The 23,939-nt window shown below is 45.2% G+C and overlaps 1 protein-coding gene across 2 annotated transcripts; it reads right to left on the bottom strand.

Moving 5' to 3' along the window:
- Window positions 1-8,397: 8,397 nt before the first annotated feature.
- STARD7 (StAR related lipid transfer domain containing 7) lies at window positions 8,398-23,667 on the bottom strand. 2 transcript variants are annotated; one of them, XM_048513148.1, is made up of 9 exons: window positions 23,552-23,667; window positions 19,292-19,744; window positions 15,103-15,305; window positions 14,047-14,096; window positions 13,414-13,524; window positions 13,230-13,312; window positions 11,985-12,084; window positions 11,532-11,616; window positions 8,398-10,477 (listed from the first exon to the last, which is right to left on the bottom strand). In XM_048513148.1, the coding sequence occupies exons 2-9, from the start codon at window positions 19,711-19,713 to the stop codon at window positions 10,263-10,265; spliced, it is 1,269 nt and encodes a 422-aa protein (XP_048369105.1). In that variant the 5' UTR covers window positions 19,714-19,744; window positions 23,552-23,667; the 3' UTR covers window positions 8,398-10,262. The 2 variants fall into 2 exon arrangements, with proteins under 2 accessions (XP_048369105.1, XP_048369104.1); XM_048513147.1 differs by lacking the exon at window positions 23,552-23,667 and adding an exon at window positions 23,306-23,505.
- Window positions 23,668-23,939: the final 272 nt, after the last annotated feature.

The following is a 23,939-nucleotide window of genomic DNA, read 5'->3' as shown; positions in this document are numbered from 1 at the left end:
TTTTAAAGTGGCTGGTAACATCCCCAAATGGATGTTTCAGAAACAACAAGGGGGAGGGGGGGAGCAAAATGATAACTAGGCTGTCCCTACACTTTGCAGAGCAAACAGAAAATGTGGAGAAATCCCACTACGAAGCAAACAGCCATTGGGGTTAGTACTGCATGCACAAATAGCCTTTGTTTTGTTTGGCATTCCCTCAGTCCTTCCCAACCAATGTTTCTATGGTTTGTATGCATTTAACAGTTTCCTATATTTTTTAACTGAGGTTTTTAAAACTCTTTCAAAAACTGTTCTAATGATGTATGGAGAGGGATTGATTTTAATGATTTTATAAATTAATTTTTTTCTCTGTGTTTTAAACTCTAAGTCGCCTTGGCAGCCCTGCAGGCCAAAATGTGAAAAAAACTCCAAAAAATACCCCAAAAAATCAGACGGACTTGTCTTATTCGGGCATACAGATAATTTTTTGCCCAAATAAATCCGAAACCGAATTTTACCAAATTTCTAGGGTATTGACCAAGCCTAATGGCAACCCCATAGGGTTTCAAGGCAAGAGATGAACATTTGCTGTTGCCTGCCTCTAGGTAGCAACCCTAAACTTCCTTGGAGATCTCCCATCAAATACTAAACAGTGCTTAGCTTCCAAGATCTGACAAGATCAGGATAGCCTAACCTATCCAGGTCAGCATAAGGACAAAATAGGGAATTAAATTTTCCAGGGACCAGCAAATAGGGGCCGACCCTGGTCAAAAGGGACAGTTGGAGCCCTGAAATGGCACTCCACTCTGAAACCCCATATATCCATCCTGACTGGAGTTTTCTGAAATGTGTGGTGACAGCCCAGCTATTCTCCTCCCCAACCCCTCTTTTCTCTCAGATCTGAGATATGGGATTTGTCACTGAAAAAAGAATTATGGGAGAGATCACCTTAAGCCTAAAGAAGATATATTGTGCACATTTGGTGACCAACCATGCAGAAAAACTCAGCCGGGCCAAATATAGCAGCTACTGTGTTGTGGCTTCTCGGGTAACTGGTTTTTCATTCTCATCTTCGTATATTTTTTTCTTTCTTACAGGGATTTCCTTGAACCTTTGTTTCTGATTCAACCTAGCTTTTGAAAGAGAAAACCGATTAAAGGCAGTCCAACCAGGACCTATTTTTGGCTAGCTTGGGGCATTTCAGAACCTGAGGGGAAATAGTAACACCCCCTCAGACACAAAATGGCACCTGCCCTCAACATCCTGTCTTACCTAAGTTACTCCCTCCTCCTTCTGTGACAGGATTGGGCTGAGATATTTTGTTGCCTACAATGAAAAAAACCAAATGGCATACAATTAATTCCTCTGGGACGTAACCTCAGTGGAAAGTTCGCCTCAACATGTGAAGCTGTCTTATACTGGCTCAGATCATTGGTCAGCACCGCCCACTCGCACTGGTGGTGGGCACCCCAGGGTCACAGACACAAGTTTGCCCCATTACTTACTACCTGATCCTTTTAACTGGGAATGCCAGGAATTGAACCTGGGACCTCCTGAATGCAATCCAGTCTCCAATTACTCAGTTTGTGAAATTATCAATAGATAACTTGCTTGCAAGACACTTCTGTAGATGAAATGGCTTGAATGGCACCTTCTTTGCCAGTTCTGTACTTCTGAAACATCCTTTGGCCTTTGTTGATCATTGTTGCTTGGATAGTTAATTTAACCTGAGGGTGTTGACAAGAAGCTGAGAGAAATTCATTCCACAACACGCCCTCTCGACCCCTGTCCATCAGGCTGGTGAAAACTATCTGGGAAACACTCACCAAATTAGTCAGCCAAGTGATGAAAGTTTATTTCATGGAGGCAGGGGTAGGACTCTCTTAAAGAAAACCATCTCTATTTTAAGTTTCCATTTCTAATTTCTCTTTCCAGATCAGTCCAGGGGCCAACCTCACTTTGGCACAGCAACTACATTAGTTGCTTGGATAAAACATCTGTGTTAGGAGCACTCCTGGACCTCCCAAAAGCTTTTACTACCATCCATCGATCATCGTCAGGAGCAGTTCTCTATCTCTGTGACCAAAGCAGCTTTAGTTCAGTTTGATTCTGGTTACTAGTGGTTTGTGGAAAAGTTATGAGCGTATGATCCCTGCAATATGCCGATGGCTTTCAGTTCTATCTCCTGTGTATGATATCCAAGTGAAGTAGAAGAAGAGTTTAGATTTACACCCTGCTTTTCTCAATTGTAAGGTGTCTCAAAGCAGCTTACAATCACCTTCCTTCCCTCTCCCCACACCTTGTGGGGTAGGTGGGGCTGAGAGATATCAGAGAGAGCTATGACTAGACCAAGGTTATCCAGCAGGCTTCATGTGAAGGAGTAGAGATCAAACACAGTTCTCCAGATTAGAGTCCACCTGCTCTTAACCACTACACCACACTGGTGACAGTCCAGATAGTGTATCTGGAATCATAAAGTACAATAATGCTACTAGAGGATCCAGCAGATCTGTTAAAAGTGCCAGTTCTTGTTCAAATGCTATCTGAAATGTCAAATTCGTAGTTGGGGGTGGGGTAGGGGAGAAAGTCTTACAGTTGGAATTCCAAATGCCAGCTTGCAGCTTTGAGTGCCATTATCTAATTTGCTGTTGGAATGCAGGGATATAGCCATTGTCATCTAGACTGTACTCTGTTCCACATAAAGGTGATAGCAGATTGTATATTCCTCTGCCACAGCATGCCAGACCTTCTTTGTTACAGAATGTTCCTCCTGGGTCCTAATGCCTACCTAGTCCTGCTCTCCCCCATCTGTTCGAAAGTAAAAATACATTTTGGTATAAATGCTTTTGTATAGTGCCCAAAATAGTTCACAAAATAATGTTATATAGTGCACAAAATAATGGTTTTGACAAAGACTGTGCATAAAAATAAATGATAATTCTCATATGTGTTTGGGACTATATTCTAATGCGGAAGCATACAACTTTCTCAATTGCTTCACCTCAACTGATCAAAGTGTCCTTTTTATGTGAAGCCGGTTGTTAAATTATTTGAATCCCACCACTGCCCCTGGCCCCTCGGTTTCAGAGTTTGCTGTGATCGCTTTCTATTGTAATTTGTAACTGATTAGAGTGTTGACTTGATTTTTTTCCTGAGTTTACTGATGGTGTTTTGTTTTCCAGTTTGCATATGTTAATTTTTAAAAAGTAGTATAAAATGCAGTAAATACAAAATGCATCCAGTAAAATGGCAGTAAAGATGTCTATCTTGAATGGGTACTCTGACTGGAGGCAGGGTGTTTCCAACTGTGCACTTAAAAGACTGAACACAAGCACAAGCTCTGGGAGGCAGGCCTGTTCGCCGCCACTCTGTACAGCCTCTAGCAGCCTGGTTCCTTGCTGTGTTTAATGGCTTCCCGGCACAGGGAGAGGTGGACCTGCAGGGCAGAAAGGCCTCATGATCTCCAGAGAAAAGGAAATGATGACACAGATTCAGAAACCGCAAGACAACCATAAGATGCAGAGCGTACATACACTTCCTGTTTCCATTGGAGTAGCTTTTTGAAACTTATGAGATAAAGTTGGTAGCTTTTTTTCTGGGTGTGAGTCAGTTTCCCTCATAACAGTTCCACCTACCAGATCATTTGATCCTTAGGTAATTCCTCAAAAGGTTAGACAGGATGGTTTCTCAGCTCAAGACTTTATAAGGGATGTGGAAGAAGCCCCCATAGGGTTGCCAACCTCTAGGTGAGACCCAGAGACCCCTCAGAATTATTACTGATCTTCAGACAATGGGGATCAGTTCTCTGGGAGAAAATGGTGTCTATGGAGGATGGACTCTGTGGTATTACATCCCATGAGATCCTTCCCAAACTCTGCCCAGAGTTGGCAACCCTAGGCCCCTCCTGAGGCAAATGTGAATAAAACCCAGAGGGATCAGCCAGTGTGCCAAAAGGAAAAGTATATTCCATGAGAAAGGGTTCCTGTGCCCCCCCCCCCACAAGTGCCCATGGAGAAAGAAGCTGCCTGCTGCATCTCTGCAAGAGTCACTGCTGTGGTCTTGTCCTCTTCCACTCAACCTTTATAGTAGGGTGGCTATTCTACCACCTCTCTGGATGAAATACAATCAAATGATTACTTGTAAAATAACTAGCCCATTTTATCTCCGAATGGCCCCTTTCATATTATCCTTCTAAACCGGATGCCATCGATTGTTGGTCCATTTAGCGACACAGAGATGGCTGTTTCATACAGCTTAGTTCAATCGGTGTAAGAATTCTCACTGAAGTGATCTGGCCATTCAAACAGCACCACTTTTTTCTTGCCTTTTTTCATGGCACATTCTTTTTTTTTTGGCTTTTAAAAAAAGTTCTGAGATTTACATTACACATTCTGAGATGCCTACTATGTACAGAGAAGTACCTCCATGAGCCACTTGTGTTTGCTCCTCCCAAGCAGGAGGCACAGTAAAATTTACAGAAATAAAGGGTGTATTTCACCTCCTAGCAACCCTAAAATTGATCCCATTCTGCACAAGAGTTAAGGGTTTCCTCCATATTTAGTACAATATGGAATCAACCTTTTGTCAGCTGGCTGGGAAAGCACCAGCTTGCAGCAGGGGGGATTTTGAGCCATATATTTTCTCTCATGGAATACCAGGCAGATTTGACTAGGGAGTTTTCCATACCATATACAGGATGGCAGCCCCTACCTGACACAACCACCATACTTTTTTTAAAGCATACATCTGCTCTCAGAAGTGGCATCTATCCAAACACCTCCAGCTTCTGTAAAACTATCTGGTCCTGAGAACTCTGGAAGGCATTCAAAGCCAATGCAGCTGCCAGGTTGCCTTTCAGCACCTCACACACTGTCTTTTCCTGTGCTTATAGCACCTCTCACTGGCTGGCTTGAGTAGCACAGCCTGGAGGAATTTAACAGCTGCAGCAAACAGCCATGGGCAGCGTCAGTCAGCTGCATTGCTAGAGCAGTGCTCTGTTGATGAAATATCGAAAACTGAAGGCTCCATCTCAAAGATGCTGACCAAAAGTGATTACTTTGTACTAGCATTACATAACTGAAGAAGAGGAAGAGGAAGAAGAAGAGGAGGAGGAGGAGGAGGAGGAGTTTGGATTTATATCCCCCCTTTCTCTCCTGTAGGAGACTCAAAGGGGCTTACAATCTCCTTGTCCTTCCCCCCTCACAACAAACACCCTGTGAGGTAGGTAAGGCTGAGAGAGCTCTGAGAAGCTGTGACTAGCCCAAGGTCACCCAGCTGGCATGTGTGGGAGTGTACAGGCTAATCTGAATTCCCCAGATAAGTCTCCACAGCTCAGGCGGCAGAGCTGGGAATCAAACCCGGTTCCTCCAGATTAGATACACGAGCTCCTAACCTCCTACGCCACTGATGTTTCTGGCCCTGGTAAGGCAGCAAACCCAGGGTCATTCATTGGGTGTGAGTGGGATCACACCCTCGGCTTGCTCTCCATACCTCATTGAGCTCTGTGTCAAAGAATCAATAAGTGAAACAAGGCCCATTTGTGCCCTGTTCCACTCTCTTCTCCCTGCCTGGATTGTCCCCCAGTTAGTGCTCCGCGGAGGCTTTTGTCTTTCATGCTTGAGAAGAACGTGTAGCTACAGGTCAAACAACCCACATGTGGCAGTTTAGAATTAATCTGGTAAACAAGCACTGGAAGGGCGATTGTAAATTGATTCAGGAGAAGGAAGAGTCACAAAAGGTGGAGGAGGCCTCCTTTTTGTCTACCAACAAGCAGCACATTGCTTGACAATTTAAGAGAAAAGAAGCTACCTTTATTACCACAGATCAAGGTATCTTCTTGAACTGCTTGCCCAATGCAGGACGGGCAAGGTGATGGCGGCAGGATCGCCAGTCATTCCTGGAGAGCAAGATCAAGGTGGAGGTGTTGAGGGATGCCTGCAGTACCTCACAGCTCACGACGGATAAGGCTGTGTACCAGCTCATTCTACATGAAGCAGCCAGGGAAGTCATTGGGAGTACTGGGCCATTAAAACGACGACACTCAGAGCCAAACTAGATGTTACTTTGTACACAAACTTGCCACAGATACTTACAGCCATTCTACAGTTGCAAATTCTTGCACAAACAGTGGCAGCTCTTGCATAAACAGTGCAGAAGGGACCAATTTTGTTGGGGAACACAGCACAGTGGGAGGGGGACCCCTGTTCTATTTTCTGCAGGCAGAATTGTTATAATGTTCTGGAAAATGCATATATTCATTTATTTAGACATTAATAAAATAAAATAACAGCCAAAGCTTATTGTAGAATAGGATGAAGAAGCAATGCCTTGACACACTTTTTCTCAGATTGTAGCAGGAGAAGCTGGCAGGCAGCTAAAGTGCTGATACAGCTTTGAGAATAGAATAGATATCTTTCTTCTTAACAATGTAGTTCTTTAGGATTTTAAGAATAGATGAAATGGGGAAAGATCATAGAAGCTGTGAACTAGAGCTGAATTTTATGTGCTTATTTGTGACTTTGGGAAAATGTTTCTTTTCCTTTTTTGCCCCTGATTGAGAATACAGCTGGCTTGTAGTGTTTATCATGAAAAATGAGAAGTGCTGAATGAGATGTAATGGGAGGGAGCGGAAAACATAAATCATAACATCTTAAGGATGTTTTGGAACATCTGGGCCTGCTGTTTCCTCTCCCCTCCCCACAGCTCTACAAGGACCATTGATAAAGAGTTTGAAGAATGGTACATGGTATGAATTGTTTATTCTTTGTGGTTACTGACTTGGCATATTAAATAGCAACATAACATTTTGGGATAAGATTGATCCCAAGTTGCCCAAAGACCTCATTTAAATATTAAATTCTCCTTCCTTATTGTCTTAAAGAACTATTTCTTTTTGATCACACATTGTATGGAGTGGGTTTCACATATTTGTAGGAACTGGGAAGACCCAAAAATGCTGTAACTGTTGGTGTATTTAGATTAATTTGTAAATTATACAAAAGATAGAAACTTGTTCTTGTTCAGTGCTTCTTGCCTTCTGAATTGCTGAGATTTACTTATTTTTGCTGCAGAGAAATAAACCCTCCTCTTTAACCATACTCTCACCTCTGAAGTCTTTTTGGTTATTGAACTTTGGAGTTCTGATACTTGTCTGATACTTATCTCGCACTGTAGGGCACTGGATAGGGTTAGGAGTCTTTTTTCACATTGTAAGTTGGTTTGCTAGATACATCTTTTCCTTGCCATAGTTAACACATACATCTGTCACAGACAAGAGTCTACTGCAGTGTATCTTTTGATGAATGTCTGGAAGCTATAAAGGTACATAACACATAGAAGAAAGTCCTAATGCACAACCTTTGGTGGGGCAGAGAGGGAAGCACATTATTGTTGCTGACTTGTTTTTCTAGCTCTTTCCACATGCACTTTTAAAAGTCACTTTTGATTTTTCTAGATACTCCATTGACCCTCATGAAGAGATTTATGGGAGAAAACTAGGCTGACACCGTCCCCTTTTACGTGCAATTATGTGAACATTTTAATTAGCATCCCCTCCCATAAATAATCCAGGCAAAATTTTGTGGTGAGTCTGCTGCCTCCCTGCACAGAATGGTAAGATGCAGTCAAAGCTCTGTGTTTGATCCCTACGGACATCAGTATCAGGTAGCTGGCTCCAGGTTGACTCCGCCTTCCATCCTTCTGAGGTCAGTAAAAAGTATACCGCTTGCTAGGGGTAAAGTGTAGATGACTGGGGACGGCAAAGGCAAACCACCCTGTATACATTGTGATATGATTTAACCCCATAGGTCATATGTTGTATAAATTGACCCCTAGACTCTAACGGGATTTGTACAGGCCTTCACAAAACCTGACTTACAAGACCCTTTTATTCTTATACCCATCTGAAAAACGTGGGGGAATCAACCCCACAAAAAAGCCAGATCTAAATTTGTAGTTATTTTATTGACATCCCGGTTTCCTACTTTCTTGGAAACTAAGGTGGCATTTGTAGGGTTCCTGGGACAGAAATTATGTTCTATCAAATCCACCTTAAATGCAACATGCAGAAAATAATATCAGCAAACATCTCCAGCCTATGGAAGCCAAAAACTAGGCTTCCAACAGATTCTTCCTAGCAGAACCATCTGTACCTTTTGCAATCGCCTACTGCCACCTAATGGCAGAAAGATGAAACAACCACAACCGGAATGCTGCCAGTGGAGAAGCTGTGGTTGTTTCATCTTTCTTATCTGTGTCTCTGCTTTGAATTCTGTCAGTGAATGGAGTCTTCCAGGATTTCATGACTGAGCCTGACAGAAGTTGGTGGTGGTCACCGATGTAGCCCATTTGTCTCAAAACTCACATGGATGTCTTAAGCCAGAAGAAAGCAGCTACCAAAAGAAGGTCAACTCACAGAACTGTTGTACCAATAGATTGTGTTTATTGGTGCCTGGGGTTTCCATAAAAACCACAGCTTTAAGTAAAAGCACAAGAAGAAAATCCATTGGTACCTATGTTAACAGCCTTCACTGGCCACAGAACAAGACCCAGGAGGTCTTCATGCACAAGACCACCCCACACAACCTCTAGGCCCCGCCAAACTCTAGTCAGTTAGTCTAGTCAGTGAGCAAGCTGAGAAGAGCTTTCTAACTTTGGAGTTAGATCTGCTCAGTTCAGCCCATATGGTTTACATTTTCTGCCCTATGCTGGACTTTTTTTAAAAAAAAGATCACATGCTTAAAAAAAAACAAGAAAAATGGAGGTGGGGGAAACACACCCAATTTTTCCTTGGCACAAATGGTTCGAAGGATATTTATGCACAATAGCAAACCTTGCATAATCTTGGCTGCAGAGAGGATTTTTCTTTTGCACCTGGCCCAAAGTCTCTTCCTACAGAGGACACACTTCAGAGGACAACATTTAGGTGCACACCCTCAGACAGGGTGTAATCCTCCACTGCAGGTGTGCGGCCTTTGTACATTGCATTGTGTGGAAACACTCCGCTTTCAGCCCCGTTCCAGGGCATCATCACAGAACCTTGCTACCCAGTATGTTTGGATTAGAGGAGTTAAACCAAAACAAACCTATGATTTTAAAACCCCGTTACATCTAGCAAAGATGGACACAACTCCTGCCCCCCACACTCATCAAGCAGTTGAGTCATGTGTTATAAATTAGTCCCTGGACATGTTCATCCACTGTCCAGAATTTCTCAAAGCTCTTGCCACCAAGAAACTCTCTCCACCCAAGCACACCTGATCCGAATTCCCTTCATGGACACTTGATTGCCTTCCTCCATTCATCGTCTGCGGTCCACGGGGCTCTCTGAGCCCACAGAGAGGAAGAGACGGGAGCCACTGATTTGCACTCAAGGGATGTACAGACCTGACATGGCAACTTGGAACCCCAAGTCACGAAACATTTTGTAGCCTGTCCAAAACACACATCGCACCCAGGCAACCGAGGCAGCACCTGTGTCAATGCCACTCATATTAGACCCCTAATATTAAAAATTACCTGACTAATATTAAACTGCTGCCTTTCAAGAAATTAAACAAAGAAATGACTGGATGTCACCAAGGCAGTAATTGTGGGAGGAAATACACAAAGCCCCACTTCTTAACCCTTCAAGCAGCAGCATGTAGCACTCAACAAGGAGGGCCTGCACAGCCTCCATCAGGCTTGGGGTCTGCCTCAGGCAGCGGGGTGGCTGCAGTCAGTAGTGCCGGGGGGGTGAGGGGGAAGGCACTTGGGCAGTAGAGAGATGGCCCATGACACATGGCAAGGTAAAAAGCACAGGCTCACTCCAGCTAACAAGTGCTGCCAAGATGCAAGAGGTCCAACTTTTTGGCTCCCAGAATTTAGTGTCTGTTTTTTGAACACACATGCTCAGGCACTGCTGGCCCCTGTGTGCCACAATATGTACAAAAAATGGATTAAAGGCTGCAGCGGCCAGGAAATTTTACAGAAGCCCCAACATTATCTGGGCAGCACCAAACTATCAGGCATGAGAGCGTTCCCAGTAGGAAACAAGATCGTCAGTACAGATACAGCTACACAAAACTGCTTTTCAGAACTGCCCGGGTATTACTGGTCTCTTCCAAAATGGCACAGAAGAGGGGAGAGGGCAAGGAGTATGGAGGCAGAAGGCTAGCCGAACAACGTTTCCAAGAGTGGTCTAGTGGGCCCAGCCGTTTCCCTCGAGGGTGGCACGGTTCCTTCATCATCCTGTTCGTACGCAAGAGGCTTGGGCTGCCAACGTGGGGCTGGGGGAGCACCTTCCTTTAAGCATAGTCCATCTGAATAGGGCTGCAGGACCCTTCACCCTTGTGCTCCTGGTTGGGGACACTGGCCTTCCCCTCACAGTTGCTGCTGCTGCTGCTGCTACTGCTGCTCCCTTCCTCCACAGGCTTACAGGAGATGTAGTCTCGCACTTCAATCTCCATGTTCTTGGCTTTCAGAGCCGCCATATGCAGCTTGTCCAGGAAATCTGGCATGCCTACATGAGAAGAAGGGTTCACAGTGAGTAAACGTAAGGGAGGAGAGGATACCTCCAGGGTCCTAGGGCTATCTGACCAAGACCTGGATCTAAGCAGTCACAAAGCAACACACAAAGGACTCTCACTGCCCAAAGATGTTGGGTCTCTTAATTCTGACATCCCCAGTCTTTCCTCCCTCTTCAGGAGTCACGTCACAGAATTCCTTAGGTGTAGCCATTCCTGTGTAGGAATTAACAATGTACCCCCTCAGCATCAGAATCCTAGACAGGTGAAGTGCTGTGTACATCTGAAAGACTGTCACACCAGTTACCCGTTGATGCTTTTGACCTACAGAAATGCGGCATCTCAGGACATGAACCCCCTCCCCAGAACCCAACGAAATGGAGAGGGTAGTGCATCTAAACTGCAACATGACACATGCATACCCACAGCAAGATTCAGTGCAACCATTACCTAAGTAACCAGCTAGGGTAACTTAAAAAAAACAACACATTGTGATGCCAGATGCTGCAAAGGAAACTTAAACATCTCTTGCTAAGACAGCCACGGCCCACACAGGCACTTCTTGCTTGAAAGGGATTATTGCTAAGGAGACCCCAAACTCCATGGCCAGCTGCTCTGGAAGACTGCCAAGTCCCCATCAGCTACTGTGCCGAATCAGAACTTCTCGTCACAAGGTTCAAAAGTCAACTCTCAGAGGGAAAAAAATGAGAGTCACGTTGCTTTTCACTGCTAACCAGACTTGAAAGTTAGAAACCATTTGCCACTCAGCACAGAGGCAGTGACTTGACAGGAACTCCAAGTGGACGCTTCAAAAGAGGTTTAACGCCATCTCAGGCAATTTAAGAAATCCGGGATGGTAGGCCTGAGCCTCTGGCATCACCAAAACTTTCTAGCAGGACCATCTGGACTTAAACATTAGTGGCATGAAAACGTGCCCCTTTGGTTCCTTATACACTGCCTCATGTTAATCCACTTGAAAGTTCATGCATTTCGATCAGAGCCCCGCTGGAGCCTCTTTCTTCCACTGAGAGGCCCAGCTCCATGACTCACCACTAGACACCATCCAGCTGACACAGTAGCAAGGGAACACAGTCTGAGGGTTGTCGCTATACGTTAGCATGTAGTCAAAGCCATTCTGGGAAGAGAAACAACATTGGCAGTCCCTTCCCAGAAGCCCATCTGGCAAGGCCTCCCACACACACACACCCCAATTGACAGAAAGCAAGCTTCCGTGCCTTTAGACTAACTGCACATATTAGAGAGATTAGCTAGTGCCTTGCCACTACAGCAAAAGCAGCTTATAAGCAGATGTCACTGCTTAGCACAGCATGATCCAAGTGTGATCGTTTGCCTTCTGCTCCTTCTCCCCCACCCACCCCCCAGCCCTCCAAAACGAAACTCCAGAGAATCAGCTACAGCAACACATGTGCATTGCTGGGGCGGGGGTGGCCAGCCAGAACTGGAAAGCCTGAAGTTTCCTCTGAAGTCTGGAAGGGAGCTCACCTCATCAAATGTTTTGTGAGGGTGAATAACCATCTGGGATTCGTAGGTTCGGACACGGACAAATTCAGGATCCTCTGGGACATTGGGGTGCTCAACAGCTCTGGAAAAGGCAGTGGAGAAGGGAAATGGTTCACTGAAGATGTACAGGACAGTTGAAGGCCCCACTGGCAGCTCCAAGCTATTCCCATTTTGTATCACGAGTCTTTAGAAGGGCCTTGGGAAAAATCTAGTAAGTTGGACTAGATGGAATATGCTGCCACAGGAGGTAGTGATGGCCGCTACCTGGATAGCTTTAAAAGGGGCTTGGACAGATTTATGGAGGAAAAGTCAATCTATGGCTACCAATCTTGATCCTCCTTGATCTGAGATTGCAAATGCCTTAGCAGACCAGGTACTGGAGAGCAGCAGAAGCAGATGAAGGCCATTGCTTTCACATCCTGCATGTGAGTTGCCAAAGGCATCTGGTGGGCCACTGTGAGTAGTAGAGTGATGGACTAGTCCGGTCTGATCCAGCAGGTTCTTTCTTATGCTCTTATGTATTTCAACATTTTATATAAAACAATCAGAAATGCCTGTCAGGGACTCAGGAACTGCAGGGAGGGATCCAAGGTATCGACTCATCAAGACAGTAAAACACATAACATCTTTAAGGCAATGTTTGCTGGTCAGCTGTTTGACATTAATAGGTCTTTGAACAGCTCACTGCCTGACAATCAGCTGGGAGGCAACTTGAAATAAGGCAGTAAGTCACAGCTGAGATGTGGAGACAACAGCTTCCCACAGGAATTACCCTGATACCACGGGAGTTCTAAAGGGATGGAGCCTCTAAAAGGGCCCTTCATAAGGCAAAGGGATTTCAGCCAAAGAGGACATGCCTGCTCTTGCTCTTCAGATTGAAAGAAGCAGGACCAGGACAGTGGTAGAGAATATAAGCAAAGGATCCTCCCTTCCCTCTCAGTCAGAGGCAGTGCTCCCTGCTGACAAGGCTCCACCAGACTCCAGCAGGGCCTTTACAATACCAAATCATGGGTGAAATGGGAAAGAGCTGGACGGGAGGTAAATTCTTAACTTCATCACTGAAGTACTGTTTTCATGCTGCCTCCTTTAATTCCTTCAGCTCTCCCTCCCACTTTGAGATCCAAGACATAGTAGGCAAACCATGAAGGGTATTGCCATATATGCACTTCATTTACATTTATTTTAATTGTGAAACATGCATCTTCCACCTAGATCAGGCTCCCTTACCGTGACACCAGAACCATCAGATTGTTCTCCCGGTCCACGTTGTACCGTCGAACATACACATAATCCCGTGAGTACATTGGATACTGAAGATGGTGATGGGGTGAGAAAGAAAATAATACAATCAGCTTGCAACATCAGCCATACGCTTAGCAGGATGTGAAAAGGCAGGGACGGAAGCACTCACCGGAAAGTGAGTTACCCAGTGAACAACCTCAGATCCAGAGTCCTGATCTCTCTCAACCACCTCGAGCTTGATGACCAGCGAGTCCCATTTCTTGCGATACTCAGTATCCAGCTGGAAGATAAGAATTCAGCAGAGCTTACTTGGACTTACTTGAAGGAACAACAGTTTCTGCTTGGCAGAGTGCAAAGTGAGGGGTGAAGACTTGCTGAAATTTTTGCCTTAGCCCAGTAAATGATATGGCAGCGGTCTGGGCGCATTTTCCAACCACAGAATGGAACTTAATTGCCTCCCTACTCATATTGCAACCCACTGATCTCCGAGAAATGCTGCCTATGGGGGAACAGGGGATCCTGAGGAACAACAGGGGGGGGGGGGGGGAAGGGGGTACAGCAACAAAGTGGGATTGATGGAAACTGCCCATTTAGTCTGGACCCAACCTAGCAGCCTACCACCTCCTGGGTTACTCCTATGTCAGCCCCCTGGGAGAAGTTCACCTTGCTACCTCTTCCACATACTTCAGCAACATAACACAATTTACTGCACCCAACACACTGTTTCAAACAAACACTGAACAATCACCACAAAGGCTAAGAATTGGGGCCTTCAAATGACAAAGGAGATTCAGAGACTCACCTGCACGTTGAAAAACTGCCTTGGAGTCACATCCATGTATGTCCCGAAAACTATAAAAGAAAGACATATCGTGGCCACTGGTCAGAAGCATACATTTCAGCTCAGGTGTTGGGAAGTCTGACAAGGAAGAGCTCATTATGACTTTATGGAAACCAACAACATCATCAGAGATGGAATGAAGAGAAGCAGCAGAGTCAGGCAGCTGCACACGAGGGAGAGTGACAGTAGAAGGGTGGACAGGGTTGACGAGAAGAATGAAGAGTTTCTCCAGAATGGAGAATTGGGCTCACCAGTTCAAAGCAAACATGAGAACTTGTCTTGCATCGGCCACCCATATGCCAAATCACACAATCCTTTCTTCTCCATGCGACAAAGACCAAGCAACCCAGTTCTCTGCTGTTCCCCTTCAAATACTGGTTCTTCAACAGCAGGACTGCATGTATGCTGCTATGTACACATAAACTCAGGAGCAACAGAATGTCAACTCTTGATGGCTCCTGAGACATGCTTTAAAGTAGGCAGTCAATGCTTGCTGAAGTCTCTGAAGCCAGAGTAGCTTGCCAAGTTAGATTTCTGATGGTCAAGGAGGCAGGCTGGCCGAGGGTGCGCTGCATACCTCCACTTCATGACTAGCAGAACTATAATTACGCCTTCTAGGAGAAACTGGGCAAAACTGCATAATTCACATAAGGTACAGAACTTGTCCCTGACCTAGACATCTCAGGGTAGCCCAATCTTGTTAGAGCTCAGAAGCAAAGCCCTGGTTAGGACTTGTCAGCCCTGGTTAGGACTTGGATGGAAGACCACCAAGGAAGACCAGGGCTGCTACACAGAGAAAGACAATTGCAAAGCACCTCTCTTGCCTTGAAAACCCCATGGGATGACAGAAGTCAGCTGTTAACACAACAGCAAAAAAACCCCCCCACAGAACAAAAAAACACCACAGGCAAAAGCTATTCCAAGGAATCAAGCAAGCCTGTTGCCACTGGAGCCATGAGACGAGATTGCAGAACTAATTCGCATCAGCAAGTGAGGGATGACCAGATGGGGAATTACCTCGATACTGGTACAGATGAGACCCCCCAATTGGACGCCGCCACAGCTTGAAGTGCTTCTTCTCCATCACTATTTCCCAGCTCTGCTCCTCAGGATCAGAAGTGTTGTCATTGTAGGGCCTTGTCTCCTCCGTCTGGGTCTCCCTTCCACTGCCTTGATACTGCCCGGTTATCTCTTCCATGCGCTTCATCTCTTCTGCAGATCTTGGGGGAAAGAACAGAGACCCCAGTCAGTGTTCACTTGGCTGGATGTGAAAACATATAGTTTTGTGTTGTTAATTCCCTGGAAAGCCACCCTCATTAAGAACCAAGGCCTGCGTGCACTCAGTGCATAAAAATAATCTAGTGTCTTTGAAGACCAAGCGTTGGATCCACACTGAATGTTCTGCCAACAGAAGGGAAGATGTAATTTCTAGCAGTTTCCTTGACCGGCAGAAGCCCCCTATTTGCTTTTCCTGAGAGCCCCTCTGTTGCAGCATTTCAGGTAGATCAGTGGACAAACCTGGGGACTCGAAAGTTCTGTTCTGCTGATGCAAGTGCCTTCCACAATCTGGATCCAGCCCCAAGTGTACAGCTTCAATCATAGTATTCTCACTTGGATACAAGACTGTGGCTTTTATCTTTTCAATTTAGAAGCTTATGTATGCATACATCCCAGGTTATGCACTTGAACTGAGACTAACAGCAGTCAACCACTGCACCTATACCAATGGGAACTGCAGTTCACACTACAGAGATTCCTTTAGCTAGCATACCTACCCACAATTCAAGAAATCTTGGATCTTTAGTTCTACCACACCTTGTATAGGTTTTTTTTTACTAACTTTTGGCAGAAGGTTTACTGGAGGCCAGCCCTCTAAAGAGCATTTATGTATGAGGTTTTAATTTTCGCTGAAACTTGCTGCCAAGCAGAGGGCCTTACCAGTACAGAACACTTACATGCATTCAGCCGTGTCTGCATCTACACAGTATGTACCTTTCACAAACACAACATAAGAGATGAATTATAAAAGAAATGGTGGGCAGTTGTTGTTTTTTTCACACAATTTAGTTGGCATCTGCTAAGACTGCCAGAGACTAAATATAACTGCCTCCAGGGCTGCATTCGACCTGCCATTTAGCCAGCTGTTCGCTACTTATTGGATTGTGCTTACTTTTCTGTAACTGACTCTTCTTGGTGGGTAGCAACACTGAGAAAAATAAAACAGAACATTATCCTTGATCTGGTAACTATTTTTGCCTGAAAGAGAGAAGCCTGCTGCAGAGGTTGCTGTTGCTGGCAGTTAACATTCTAAACCAAAAAATAAAACACCAAATATAGCACTAGGAAGTCCCAGGAGTTCCCCAAAGGACAGGACAATTGCTCAAAGTCAAGTTTCACTGAAGAAGCTCCTGACAGATTTTCTCTAAATACAGCTAAAGTTGAGCTCCTGCAAACTGGATTACAGGCAAGTTCTTTCTTTTAGGGAGTTCCAGACATGAGGCAGTAAAGTGCGCAGAGAAGTTTATGAACAAACTAATGTAATGTGGAGAAAATGTATGTGAAAAGAGAAGAGAAGAATGTGAGGCTCATTCCGCACATGCAGAATAATGCACTTTCAAACTGCTTTCAGTGCTCTTTGAAGCTGTGCGGAATGGCAAAAACCACTTGCAAACAGTTGTGAAAGTGGTTTGAAAACGCATTATTTTGCATGTGCGGAAGGTGCCTGAGTTTTTTAATCAGTAGAAGTTCCTCAAAAAAAATCCCCAAGGATCATCCCAAAGGCAAGATTTTTCCCCAAAAAATCTCAAACAAGATTCACACATGTGGGCTCAGACTTCACAGCTGCTCAGCAGCTGGCACTTGCTGTTACGAGAATTAGGCTGCCAGAAACCAGACACACCCAAGAATGCATCTGCCCATCCAATACCAGCCAAAAGGTCAACTAGCTGTGTATGGTGGCCTGCCAGGGCTTGATAAAAGCATATCTCCTATCCTTTTGAAGGCCCAGTTCAAAGTAGAGATTTTCTGAGTTTACTGGGTTACCATGCCAGGCAAAAAGGCTGCACTTGAAGCCAACCTGGCCAAAGGAGGACAACAACATGGTCCATTTGCAGGATGCTCTGCCCACAGTTTGGAAGCAACATATAGGAAAATACCAAATCCCCACCACCCTCTCCTCCTGATTCAGTAACATGGGAATTTACACATGGTGATGAGGAGATCTTTTGTCTATCCCAAAGAGGTCAGTCTCAAGTTTCAAACCAGACTACACTACACATCCGGTGTTGTTCTTGCCCTTTGTCCAAGTCTTCTCCTAGTCACCAGGGCTTGCTACTGAGCACTCACCTGGAAGCTTGAATAATCTATTCCCACATTGGGCTTTAAAGAACAACCAAGAACAGGATTAACAACTCCAAAATGCTTCAGAGGATCATGCCATACCCTTAACTGCAATTTTAACACACTAGGTATAGCCTGCCAGGCATTTCTCCTGTGCTAGCTCCACTTTAATGCATAGATCATGCTAATGGAACTTATGTGCTCTGTGTTTCTATCAGGCTCACACAAGAGAAGTTTCATCATTACCCTGAAGCAGTTTCTTGTACAACATTATTTTCTAATCCAAAGGTCAAAACATTTTCTACTAAAGAGGATACGGCACCCCACACAAATGCTCAGGGATTGGCTACATGCTTTGTGTCTTACTGCCCACAGTAAGCATGAGGAATACTGCTAAAAAGGGGGCGGGGAACTAAACACATTTTAGAAGGTGCTGGAGACACCCAAGAGTAAAATTGCATGCCCTTGCCCATTCAAAGCGAACCACTTTAATGGAAGCTAGAAGTGGGCTTAGTGATGGGAGATACTAGAGAAATTGTGGCCACAGCTCCATTACATGGATCATGCGCAGATTGGAAGATAGTCCCAACATTTGAACAACTACATACAAGAGCTGTTTAGAACTGTGCCCTCCACAAACTCCTGGCAGATATCTAGAATAAGAATGAAATTCTTAAAAGCCCAACACCCCCCGTTCAACAAAAGGCCAAGCTTCCAAGGCCAGGTCCAACAGGTAAGTCTTATGATGTTCCCAGCAGGCGATAAGGCTTAGTCCCTGGAGTGTTTGCAGTAGCAGGGAGTTCAGCAACAAAGAGGGGTCACAGCAGTCCTATAGATTATCTATTGCAGGGAAAGTCACAGAGGGCAACTCTGCATACGGTTCTCTAAAAACAGCAGAGATATGAACAAGGTATTCCCCACAAGCCTCAGAGATTGAACTTGGGACTTGACAGAGGCTAAGCTATAAGTTCTTCCAGGGAGCTTGAGAAGTGATCCCTAAAGCTACCATACTGGAAAAGTTCCAACAGTTAGGCTATACTATCCACTGCCATAACATCACACTGCAGATCCAATTCCAGTCGGGCAGTACAATAAGTATTTCCTGTTCTTTATTAAAACACACATATTTTACTTCGCCGTTTGGGAGAATTTAAACACTGAGGATGACCATCTCACTACTGCAAGGAATCGGGCAAGCCTTCTTTCCATCATACCTTCCATCACTTAACACCTAAAAAGTTTGCAAAATCACATGACCTAAGCAGGTGTCTCAACGTTTGCTGTTATTTAGATACGGCTCAATCTCTGTGTCAGATGCTTATTATCCTCAGCACCTTTCAACTTCAAAAAAAATCCATTAGGTGGTTCAAAACAGATAACCAAGGATGATTAGTTACAACACCACCTTTTATTGGCATATAAATACATAAAATAGCATAAAACTACGCACTAGGGATAGCAGATAGGGGAAGTAGAAAAATATGCAAACAAGCTTTAATTGATTGTCGATATGGTTAGACAGGAGTGACTTGGAGATTTCGGATCTTCATTGCCCTTATTAGGGATGATTAGTTTAAAAAACAGAAAAACTGTTTTTAGTTTACATGATTCTTTGAAAACATGCATGAGGACAAAGCTTCTGCGTCCTTGACTGGCTTCAGGGCTGCAGCACAAAAGTCCTGCTGTTACATGATTTTACACACTCGCATGCAAGGACACTTCAGTCCAGAGAAAATTAAATACTGTGAAGTATGGAAGCCAAGAAACTAAAGGAAGGCCACACCTTATCTGTAGAAGATCCCTCCCCTTCCTGGAGCTGCTGCTGCACCAGATCCAAGAACTGACTAACACTACCCGAAGAACTCACCTTTTCAGTTCTTCTTCTTTGATTCTTTCCTCTTCCCACAAGAATACACCGGTGAGGGCAGCCATCAGTTTACCGGCACTACCATGACAGCCTTGGAACTTGCGCCAAAAGGACCTGAAGAGGTTCTTGCGTGTCCTCTCAGAGTAGATGTTACCATACAATTGTCCAATCTGCTGGGCACGCTGGACCCTTTGGCTGGTTACATAGCTGCACTGATTGGCCAGCAGGGAGAGAAGGCTCTTCTGCCTTGGACATTTCTCTGTGTTTTTCTGCAGCCAAGCAAACAGCCACCGGAAGCTGCCCTTCAAGGACGTCTCATTCTGACAGAAGCCCAGTTTCCCTTTGCAGCCAAAGAAGCGGACTGAGTTAGTGTAGCAGGAATAAATGCTGGAGGGAGGCCTCCACTGGAGTGGATGGAACATGCCTGCACAGCTCCACTGATAAGCCCAGGTCCTAGTCAACGGGAGAAAGATCAGAACCTAATTAGTCACAGAAAACCCTCACTATCTTCACTCTTAAGGCTTTTAAGAATATGGTTATGACTTTACCTTATGATATGGCTACAGTTTCGCCCTGTGCTATTTGGAACTGATATAATGCTGGTAAACTTACTCTAGGCTTATGAGAGCAACAAATCAGTATTACAACCAGTGGTGCAACACTGGAGGTCAGCTGCTGCCAAGTGCCCTAAATCAAAGTCTGGATCAGAAACCTTTTTTTACCTGTGACTATACTGATGCAAGCTTTATAAAAGCCTCCTTGCCTGGTTGTCTTAACAAAAGAGATGAGACAAGCCAACTCACGGCGGAGGGAATTATCATGCAACCATATCATGAATGTGACTTGAGCGCAGTCTATTCAACCCTTTTCTATTGCCTGCTTTGAAACAGACTTCTATTTTGTGGAAAACGAGACTACTTAGAGAGCCCATAAAGACCAAAAGAGTGGTTGATAAGGGGTGCAGCAGCATCGAGGTCATATTGTGCTATTGAAGTTGCATGACTTTTCTATCCTGCTCAAGGGTAATATTTATACTATGAATTCATAAATTTAAAAGCAAAAAGGCAAGGCATAATTTGAACAACAGTGATGCTAACATCAGCATCCCAAACTCATTATTCTGAAAGGTAGCAGATGCAACTAGAAAAACAGCACTGCAGTACACATGCAGATAATGCAAAGGATAGGAGGGGAAATAAGAAAAAAGGATGCTAATATTTAGGCTGGAAAAAAGATTCAGCATGTTTAATTAGTCCAAAGGGGCATAAGGTGTTGACATGGATTGGAGGCAGAGAGCAGACTGTGCCAAATTACATTGAAAGGCAAGTGAAAGTGTGAAGTATATAATGCATTCTCTGTCAGAAATTATGATCAGGACACTCTCTCACTATAGAGCATTTCTGGTGATGATATCCTCCTCCCAATTTTTTACTCTTCCTAATCAGGGCAGCACAAGCCAAAAATAAAGGTGATTCTTCCCTACCTTCCTCCTAGATAGGCTATTAAATCTGGCAGGTAATCTGCCTTGGAAACAAGACCAGCTTTCCGTCTTTGAACTCAAGTTGGTAAACAGTGTGACCTTCACAAGCAGGCCAAAACAACCCAGATGCAAACTTCCCTTAGTTCTGTGGCAGCTGACCAGGAAAGCCCTCATCAAGGTTCTTTCAGACACCCAACAAGAATCTCAACTATAAGGGGAATAAAAAGCAACATGTTCTCTCAAATCTGCTGTTGCTAATCTCCCGTGAGGCCAAAGAGACAGCTACTGATTACCTCCAAAAGACAGTAAACCTATTAGCCTGAGGCATTAGTGGAAAGAATCTGCAAGCTGTGGCAATCAAGACTCACCCTGCTCCCCTCTCTAGCTTTACACTGCTGTTCGCTAGGGCAGAAGTGAGAAAAACCACAGGCCACCTGTGTTTCTGTATAGTGCCTACTGGTCAGGATGTCAGAGTACGGAGAGATCTTCAAAATTGAAAGGCTTGCTGGAATATGAGCTTAGCAAGCAGAAACTCACTTTCTTATGTAATCACAAAAATACTTCTTTAGCCTAGCCCAGGGGTAGGGAACCTGTGGCTCTCCAGATGTTCAGGAACTACAATTCCCATCAGCCCCTACCAGCATGGCCAATTGGCCATGCTGACAGAGGCTGATGGGAATTGCAGTTCCTGAACATCTGGAGAGCCGCAGGTTCCCTACCCCTGGCCTAGCCCTACATATGCATTGTTACTAAGAAACAATGCATAGAATCAGCCTAATTCATTCTGGTGTCCCGTGATGCTTGACTTGGTTGCTACAACTGTTTAGATCAGCGATTCCCAACCAGGGTTCCATGATACTCTGGGGTGTCGTGAACATGTCCCAGGGGTACAGCAGCAACGCTACCGCCCCCCCCCCCTCATTGTGGTGTCTCCCGCCAGCACCAGCAAGGACATGGAGCTGGCCCAGGGGGCAGGGCCTGCCACAAGGTCAGCAGCCACTTCCTGCCCACCCACCCCCGCCCCCGCCCCCCAGTGCTTCCCTTCACCCTGGGAGGGGAAGATGGGGGGTGTGGCAAGCAGGGGCACTGGGAGGGGAAGTGGGGGGGGGATGGTAGGGGTAACATGAGATATGAAGATTGAGGTCAAGGATACCCTGACATCGAAAAGGTTGGGAAACACTGGTTTAGATGTTAGCTGTTAACATCCTTCCATGGGACAGCTGTTCATAGCTCTGCTGCTAAGTTTTTGAGTTAGGGAACCCTTCAGCCCTCCTGTTATCTGTACAAAGTTGTATTACTGTCTCTCAACTATTTATACAAAACTTTTTCACTCTCCCATGATTCTACTATTCCAATATCACACAGAACTAGGGCTGAAAAATAATTTGCCCACGGTCTTAAAATGAATCCATGGCAGAGGGGCATCTTGAATCGAGGTGCAAGTCCAAACCATTAGCCATCAGGCACACAGAACATGGTATTAGGCTCAAAATTCAATTTTGATTTTTTAAGCTGAAACAAGTGTGTAGCCCCCAAGGAGACAAAAGAAAATATAAGGCAATGCCCACAAAGGAGCCAAAAGAATAGCTGAACAAGATTTGCAGTGATTGGGACAAGGTGAAATTTCAGTGTACTGTATGGCTTCTTGGCATTCCCTACAGCAAATAAGCCTACACTTATGTACATACACACACGTTAAGAAAGGACATGCAACCTATGCACAAACAAAATTCAATTTTAAATGCCAGGCACACAGTGCACTGCTGTTCCTGGAGCTCAACAACAGTAATCCTCAGGACCAAATCCAGCTACCATCACTCCCTTTAGCTACCCCAGAAATACTACCCAGTTATTCAAGGCAGTTACTGCAACGTAACTTATAATAATATGAAGCTAACTTACAAAATAATTATGGCAAGATACCGAAACAAAGTATTTCACATTTTTTTGAGAACGGCAGCTTACAAATAATGTAAATAAACACATACATATTAATAGGCACCTTCCTGAGAGATGAACTAGAGGAAATTGAGCATACAAAAGTAACAAAGAAAACTGCCTGCTGTCTCAAAGGGTTTTTTTTTGTTTCACCATTTACACCTCTTCCCTGCAAGTATTCCTGAGATTCAACCCACCAACTGAAGCTAATATCTTAAGGCATTCCGTTATAAGCAGGAAGCCTCTAGCCTACTAAAGCTGATACCATAAGGAATCTGACGCTACAATGTACTTGGAAAATTCAGAGCCTGGGTGGGAGTTACCCCCCCACCCCACCCCACCCCACCCCCGATAAACTCACACAGGAGTTTAAGTGTACCAGGCACCACAAAGTGCACCCAGCAGAATTATCTGGAAACCTGCCCATTCCGCTCAATGGGACATACTGCTCCCCGCTCCCCAGGTCCAAACGAGTCAGGAGGCCTCCTCCTTCATTGCTTTTGCTCAGTCGGACCGACCTCCAAGAAGCCCCCCTCGTGGCTGACAGGTAGGTGGGTAGCTAGGTAGGTCCCCCAGCCACGCCCCGCCCACCTCACCTCAGGCCTCGAGGTCACCCGCGCTGCTGTTATGGGCCCCAGCGCAGCTATCTGGCCACAGATGACGGCCTTGTCAGAGCTGAGGAACAGGGAGGAGCGCCGCCAGCCCCGAATCTCTCCAGCTTCCCCTCCGACCTCCTCGCGCCGAAGCCCACATGAAGCCCACTTCTTACTCTCCCGACTTCCGTCACCCAGGCCAATGCTCGCAGCCCCTCCCACACCCCCTGCCATTGGACATGCGCTTACTCTCTCGCCGTCCTATTGGAAAAGCGGCACGTCCATCCTTCCGCCTTCCCGCCCCCGTCCTATCATTTTCAGCGGTTCCGGTTTCTTCTCCGCATTGTCCACACCCACCAACCTTCTCCGCCTTGTGACCCACTGAAGGGCGCCTCGGAGACAGAAAGACCCTGCCGGGGCTGCCCGACGTAGCGCCTGACTGGAAATGAAGAAATATGTTTTCCTCTCCTTTCGGCGTCGGTGCAGAACGTCCAAGAAGCTTGGGCACTATAACCATGACCTCCATTTGTGTTTGTTTTCGTCTCAACCTTTCTTGAGCAGAAAAGGTGACAATATACGAAACGTTTGTATACGTGAGCCCAAGGCACGTGGAAATATCCCTTGCTCTTGTAGGATA

The sequence above is a fragment of the Sphaerodactylus townsendi genome, linkage group LG12, assembly GCF_021028975.2.
Source record: "Sphaerodactylus townsendi isolate TG3544 linkage group LG12, MPM_Stown_v2.3, whole genome shotgun sequence".
In the NCBI taxonomy this organism is placed as follows: Eukaryota; Metazoa; Chordata; class Lepidosauria; order Squamata; family Sphaerodactylidae; genus Sphaerodactylus; species Sphaerodactylus townsendi.
Note: the sequence above shows the minus strand (reverse complement) of the source record. Positions and strands in the feature narration are given on the sequence as shown.

Excerpts from the sequence above, each read along its gene's own strand:
- STARD7 (XM_048513148.1), bottom strand. The coding sequence starts at position 19,713 with ATGTTCCATCCACTCCAGTGGAGGCCTCCCTCCAGCATTTATTCCTGC. Across the intron at positions 13,313-13,413 it reads ACTGGGTAACTCACTTTCCG|TATCCAATGTACTCACGGGA; the intron begins GTGAGTGCTTCC and ends CACCATCTTCAG. Across the intron at positions 11,617-11,984 it reads CTCACAAAACATTTGATGAG|AATGGCTTTGACTACATGCT; the intron begins GTGAGCTCCCTT and ends TTCTCTTCCCAG.